Source organism: Protobothrops mucrosquamatus, unplaced genomic scaffold (genome assembly GCF_001527695.2).
Source record: "Protobothrops mucrosquamatus isolate PMUCROS unplaced genomic scaffold, P.Mucros_1.0 scaffold46, whole genome shotgun sequence".
NCBI classification, from domain to species: Eukaryota; Metazoa; Chordata; class Lepidosauria; order Squamata; family Viperidae; genus Protobothrops; species Protobothrops mucrosquamatus.
In genome coordinates, this window is record NW_015386428.1 from 105,212 (window position 1) to 112,465 (window position 7,254).

Here is a 7,254-nt window from a genome sequence, read left to right on the forward strand (position 1 = left end):
CCTGCTTCTCCACCAGTGAGAATTTGGGGGAAAGATCTACCTGGCAGCCTTTCATCAAAACTTCGCTAGCTCTTCTCCAACAAGGTGGTCTAATACGCCAATGCTTGCTTTTTTTCCTGCTCTCTTCAGCAAATGGAAACGAGGGGCTGACTATCCGGAAATCATGGCTGCAAAGAGAGGTGACGGAAACAGAAGGGCCAAAGGCAGCCCCTTAGCTGCGAACACAAGCATGGAATTCCTGCGGTCTTACCTAAAATCAGAGGAACTTTTCCTTCCACGTTTCCTGCAGAGGGAATCTAAGTTGGGTTTGAACTGTGTGGGCCTTCAAACACTTGGGGATCAAGGACGGGTCATTTAATGGCGGAAGTTGGGAGAAAGTCTCCATCAAACAAGGCTACACCACCACAACGAACGCTCATTCCTCCTGCCTTTAAAAGTATTATTTATTTCTGTGTATCAGTTCCACATAAAGCAAGGGTCTTACAAAATCCGTTCTGTTGACTAGGAGCATCTCTGGAGTGCCTGCCCACAAGGACTCCAGTCACCAAAAGAGAGGCAAGGGGAGAGGGGTGATTTTTTCGGGGTGGGGGTGGGGAACATTCCTCTGCTTACAGCAGGCCTTGGCGTTTCAGGTCTTCATAGGTCTTTTTGTTGACCACGTTCCCACTGGAGTCTTCGTATTCCTCCTGGAACAATAAACGAAGCTGCTGACGGCCAAACGCAAAGCCAAACGTCCAACACAACACGACAGCAAGGCACTCTCTTTCTGTGACAGAACTCAAGGATTTTGACCCGTCCGAATGGAAAAGCTAGGCGCCCCTTCTATTTTCTCTGGGCTGCAGGTATAACCTTGGAACGCTCCTGGATTATGCCCCTGGGTCTTCTTCATTTGTGAAGGATACAGCTTCCTTTCTTCATTTTAGTTCAAGACTTGATTGGAGGGGGGGAGAAGGGGCTGTTCCTCACCTGCTGTCTGGCATTTTCAGTTTCCGGTTCCCGTCCCATTGCTGCAGCCAACTCTTTTCCTGCTGCTGTTACTATAGGCCTACTTTTGACCCATATGCACCATTTTTATGACTCCTTTGTTGCACTTGACTGGTCTATCACACACACACACCCTCCCCCCAGATAGCTCTTTTCACCTCCCTCCCTTTTAATGTCTTGGAGGCAGTTACTTCGCCATTCCGTAAGGATATTTCTCATTTTGCTATCCCTACTAAATATTACACAGGATTAATAGGAAGTTAAGATACCATTCAGAAACTGAGGTATATGTCTTGGCTGGAGTGGAGTCTCCTTTGTCGGAATGCATGCTGTCTTTGATACCTTTTATTACCCTACACAAAATGTAAGGCCTTAAGTTGTAATGTTGAACAGGATAACCTTAATAAGTCTTGTTGATTTGGCTTTTTATCGATGGCAGTACACCAACAACCAGCAAACATAGAAATGTTCTATATATCCTAAAGCTGGGGTTCTACTTAAAAACCATAGCCGAGAGGCAGTTACTAGGGGAAAAAGTAGCTGTGAAAGAAAATAAGAAAGGCCGAGCATTTTAACCTAGAGACCCTGACCAAAGGAGAGGTATTTAAATTTTTAAAAAATATCCTTTGAAAAGGGGCAATGCATTTGTAACACAATATAACAAGGATGATTCAAAATGAAATAGAAGAGTTACATAAAGTAGTATCTTACTGCAGCTCAACAGTTGTTTATCTGAGTGGCCAGAGTCATTACAAGATGGTTTTCTTTCTTCCTCAACCCCTTAGATTATACTGACTTTCCAATCTGGTCCAGGGGCTCAGGTGCTGCAACACAAGGGCTAAGAAGACCCCCCCTCCTATCCCAACTTACTTCTGTATCTGGCTGCCATCTCTCTGAAGCCTTCTGTTGCTTCAACTTTGCCCACACTGAAAAAACAGAGGAAAGCCAAGTCATGTGTTGGTGCTGAGGGGAGGAACAATTGCACACCAATTGGGGAGCTTTCAGAAGCTCCTGTGAGATGATAATAGTCCTCCCAAAGGCTTTTCCCTGATGCAAGCCCAGCCCTCTTGACTCTGCCTGTCCCGCCACTCCACCCCCCCCTGCCAAGGCCAGGATCTTTCCCACCCCCGAGGTCAGGGCCAACAGGTGAGGCTTTGGTGCCACTTACACGACACGGCGTCTTCAATCTGCGTAACGTTTGCGAAGTGAGCTGTGTTGGGGATGCCCAAGCATCGCATGCCGTGAGCGTGGCGCCATTCCTACAGAGCACAAGAGATCATAAAACCAAGGGTGTGGCCCCTCCCAAAACAAGGACTGCTCTTGGGCAGCCGAGAATGGTCTGGGGGAATTAGGAATCCTAGAGTGCAGAGGAGACACTTTGGCCACAGAGTCCACCCCCAATTAAAGGACCCCAGACGCCTGCACGCATTCTCTGCCTCTTCCTGAAAGAATGCTGTGGCATGAGGGTCTCCAGGGAGGCAGGGGGCAAAAGCAGCTCTCTCCCAGGCTCTGAGCAGCCCTGAGGTTGCTAGAGATGCCAGACCAGCAAGGGACCGGAACCAGTCAGAAAAGCCCATGTGCCCCCTGCCGCAGGAACCCCACCCTCTCCCAGATGAAAGCACGCCGTGGCGTTCCTTACCGCAAAGTGTCGCTGGAAAGCTTTGGGCCCACGGTAGGTGTAATTCCCACAGATCTCACAGTTGTAGTTGATGTTCAACCCGTGGAGCTTGTAGAGCCAGTAGGGAATTGGCTGGAAGGCAAGGAGCCACAGCGGTCACCGGGTGCCCCGTGTGAGGCCAGCCCCAGGAGGAGAGCGAAGCCCGCCTTCTTGCCAGGGGCCTTACCTTACCATCCCAGCCCAGGGGTAGGTTTTTGGGGTTGTAGATGATCTCGTTCTCTTCATCCTCACTTTCGCTCTCGCTGATCTGCTCCTCCTCCTCCTCCTCCCGCTCTTCCCCGGTCCGTGCCTGCTTGCGCTGCACGTTCTCGTGGGTCAGCTGCCGTTGCTCCTAAGGGACAGTGAGGGCTGTGAGTGCAGCAGCCCCTGCCTGGGACCTCCACGCTCAGAGGAAGGGGTGGCCCTTACCCCAAGGATCTCCACGTACTCGTAGATCTGGGCCTCCAGGAAGGCCACGTCCTTATTCCGCTCTGTGTCCCTGTCAAGACAACGATGGTGCCCGCAAGTGAGCAACCCCAGCTGGCACCGACGGCTCTTCACCCCAGGACGTGAGACCACCCCAGGAGGGGACCAAGCCAAGAAGGGCCAGAGCAGGCAATGCCAACTCACCCTCACCCCCACCCAGAGCAAACTCACCGCTTGCTCCCTTTCGTCTTCGGGTTTTTGGCAAAGAGAGAGGGATCCAGGGCCTCCAGGGACTTGCCCTTTGTGCTGAAAAGCCTCTGAGCACGTTCCTCCAGGGTCCTGGGCAAGGAAGAGAGCAGGAACCCTTTAGGTCCGGGTCCAGCGAACATTTTTTGCATTGCAAATAAGAGCCAGGCGTGTAACTAGGGAATGGCGAGCTGAAAATGCTGGAAGCTCCTCGTCACCCAAGGATATACAAAATGTGTTTTGGGGTAGGAAGCAGAGAAAACAGCTCAATTCTTTTGTATGAGAGCTATTTCAGCTTTCAAAATGGCTGAGATCAAATGCTTCTGCTTGTCTCACAAGAGGGGGCCGTCCCCACCCAGGCGAGAGTCCCCACCTTTACACAGAAAGCCCAGGGCAGGGCTGATACGCCCGTGCCACTTCTCTGCACGCCCCCCCCCCCGGACTGCCAGGCCATCGCGAACGCTCAAGCTGCTTCCACTTACCCTCCACATTTCAGACTTAGGGCCAGCAGGGCAGATTTCAGCCGATCTAGACCAAGGGAGGCCAACTCCTGTGGGGAAGCAGCAAAAGCTCTAGTGGGAGCCGCTGACTCCCCCCTTGCAGGGCCACGGAGGAACCTGGCCCCGTGCATTCCTAGAGGCTCCAAGGGAGGGAGTCACTCTTCCCCTCCCGCCCCCACCCCCTCCAGGATCCAGAAGAGATTCAGAATGGCTACCAACCTCCCAAGAGGAGAAGGCAGAGAGGTCCAGGTGGGCCCCAGCATGGGTGAGGGCGCTGCTAGTTTCTTTCTGCCAAAGGACAACAGGAGGATATATGGACAAAGGTTCTGCAGACCGGTGGCCTCCAGATGTGCTTAGCCCCAACTCTCCCAGCCATTTAGGCTGACTGGGGACGCAGAGCCCAGGCTGGGAGGAGGCGTCTCTCCCGGAAACATGAACAATTAACATGGTTTACAACCGTTGTGCTTCACATCAGCCTCGCCCACCACAGAATGGCACTCACCGGCCAACCAGGGAAAGTGCCAATCTCCCACTTCTTCTCAAAATCTCCCTGGATTTTGCCAAACAGCTCATTCTGGTCAAGCAGAGGCTTCACGCGGTCTGTATAATCCTGCAGATATTCCAACAGCATCTCCAAGTACCTGTAAAAATCAGACTGACTGTGGCAGGAGAGCCCGGCACTCTCCACCCAGATGGGCTTCTTTCCCATCGCTCGGTCAACTGGCAGCAACTGAGCACCACCCACACCAGACACGATGCGCAAGCACAAGAAGTCAAGCGACTTTAAACCTGTCTGTGCCTGCTACTGTAACCCAAGTGGGAAAATGAGAAATTACATTGTAAACCCGCTTTTGTTAACACAAAACGGTGAAATTGACTAGCTTTAATAGCCCAGAGGATGACCCCTTCCCCCTTTCACAGGAAATGGTCACCTTCTGTACTCTGCATTTTTTCTCTCCTTTGGAATGTCAAAGAGCTGGTCAAAAGTAGACAGGTAAGTGATGTAGTCCAGTTTCTGCAATAGCATGAAGAAAGAGAAGGGAGTTTACCACAATTCTCTGCTCTCTGGAGGTTTCTATGGCTGCCCTTGAAGTGAGGCTGGGGGAGAGAAGAGCCTTGCACATGGTCACCCCTCCCTTTCAGCCCAGCAAGAGACAGCCTTCATTTTACTCCTCTCCCTCCCTCATCTCCAGTCCCAGAACATTTTGTGCCACTTCAGTGGGGCTTCCCTTTGACATAACTCTATTAAGCATAAATCTGAGGACACAATCCGCAAAACAAGACAGCATCAGTTGTACCCCCAAGTCTGGAAAACAGTATGGAAACCTTACTTCAGATGACTTGAGGTTGATGTACTTCAGGTAGCAGTCGTGCAGGTCCAGGTAGCGGCCATATCCTTCTTCATCAGTGAACTCCACAAGGTCTACGAGAAGTCAAGAATGAAAGACGGCCCAGAACCATCCCAAAGGAGGAAGCAAAAGCCACGTGTCTAAGACAGCCAACCTCAGCACATAATTTATCCGTTTGGAAAAAAAGGAAAGCCACGCAGACTTACTCTGAGCCTCTTCGCTTGGATTTTCCCGGGCCTTTAAGAGCTCTTCAAATTCTACTGACATCGGCACACAAATCTGCAAAGGTAACACATGTTTTTTGGTTTTGCATCATGATCCCCCTCCCCAAGAACTGAAAGAAAAAGGGAAGAAATGTGCTGCATGCGGGAAGTCACTCAGCCATGTTTTAACACAATTAACCTGTTCAGGAGGGCTTTATTCAGAGAAGCAGAGGACAGAGAACACAAGATCTTAGCAAAGTGGTTTGCTATTCATTTGCAAAGGGTTGGATGAGGTGACCTTTGTGGTCACTTCCAGCTCTTCAATTCTATGAGCAAGAGTTGTTCTCTCTCACCTCTTGGCAAAAAGGAAACACTTCTACTAAACAGAAAGCTACAGCCTGTTACACACAGCCCTTGTTTCAGGGCCCTGGATGAACCAGGCTCCGATGCTCTCTCAAGAGTTGGGCTGGCCTGAAGCCCAGAACCTCTGCAGACGGAGGGAAGCATACAGAGCCATCGCTTGACATTGCCAGTGGGTCTGAGATGGCCTCCTCCAAGTCAAGAGACTAACTCTGAAATGTTTACATTGTGTCATCAGGTGCAAGAGCTTTGAGAAGTTCTCTGGGTTTTAAATATTGAAATGCAAACAAAACTGTAAATGCGTACAAGGTTAAAAGGTAGAAAGCTCAGATTTCTGCAAAAACTAATGCATTGAGACAATTCCTCCACTCCCACCCCCCAAAAAACCCCTTCAGCCTTACAAATGCAGGAGAATATTTCCTTGCTTACAAATGCAGGAGGATATTTCCTTGCTCATAAATGCAGGAGGATATTTCCTTGCTCACAAATGCAGGAGGATAATTCCTTGCTTGCAAACACAGGAGAATATTTCCTTGCTTAAATGATCAAAATCGCCAGAAAGGTAAGGAAAAGCCCGGACAAGGGGCGGGTTCTGCCCGGGGGGGCCCCGCTGACCTCGTTCGGATGCTTGCGGTGGAACTCCTTGATCTGCTTCAGCCGGTTGTAGAACTCGGCGAACTCGTTGGGCCCCGAAATCGCGCTGAGCTCCTCCTTCCGCAACCTGGGGGGACCCCGACACGGCGGAGGGGGGGTGTCAGCGTGTCTTGCGCCCCCCCTGGCGCCCCCCTCCCCCCTCGCGGCCCTCCCCCCTCCTCCCCGGCGCTCACCCGTCCTTGTCGTCGTAGAGATCCCGCAGGTTGCCGCTCACTTCCATGTAGCGCTGCAAAAGAAGCCCGGCGCGTCANCCCCCCCCGGCCCGGCGCCCCACCGTGGACTTGCGTGTCAGCATCTCCTTGACCATCACGTCCATCAGCCGCTCGCGCTCCTCGTGGTAGCGGCGCTGCTGCTCCAGGATGGTCTCCATGGCGGCGGCGGCGGTGGCGACGGACCCGGAAGCCGCCTCTCAGCGCCCCGGTCCCGCTCGCCCGCGCAGGAAGGTTCCGCGCGGCCTACCGGAAGTCGGTGGGCCGAGCTAGAGCACGGGTCCGCCACCTTGGCCACTTGAAGGCTTGTGGACTTCGCTGGCTGAGGAATTCTGGGAGTTGAAGTCCACAAGCCTTCAAGTGGCCACGGTTGAGGACCCCTGGGCTAGAGCGTCCGTCCCTGCAGGAGGCGGCGCTCTAGGCTTGCGGCGCAGCCCTCGGGGCGGCCAGCGAGGGAGGGATCCGAGGGGGGCGAAGGGTAGGGTTGGGGAAAGCGGGGGGCTCCCGGGCGGTCTTGGTTAGGCCCAGCTGCCTCCCCGGCCCCGGGAACGAGACGAAGCCGCTCGCCCGAGGGTCCCGGGACGTGGCGGCGTCTCCCTTGCTGCAACGTTGCATTTCCTTTCTCCAAGGTGGTGCATCTTTCTGGATCTCCTAGATCAGGGATAG

The 7,254-nt window shown here is 52.7% G+C and overlaps 1 protein-coding gene across 1 annotated transcript; it reads right to left on the minus strand.

Moving 5' to 3' along the window:
• Nucleotides 1-442: 442 nt before the first annotated feature.
• On the minus strand, nt 443-6,754 carry SF3A3 (splicing factor 3a subunit 3). The gene is given in 15 exon segments (XM_015811665.1): nt 443-686; nt 1,855-1,910; nt 2,153-2,243; nt 2,624-2,734; nt 2,829-2,993; nt 3,071-3,140; nt 3,299-3,406; nt 3,796-3,863; nt 4,033-4,101; nt 4,316-4,454; nt 4,746-4,828; nt 5,145-5,236; nt 5,369-5,441; nt 6,341-6,446; nt 6,553-6,754. Coding segments are annotated over 15 exon segments (1,506 nt in total). The 5' UTR covers nt 6,750-6,754; the 3' UTR covers nt 443-608.
• Nucleotides 6,755-7,254: the final 500 nt, after the last annotated feature.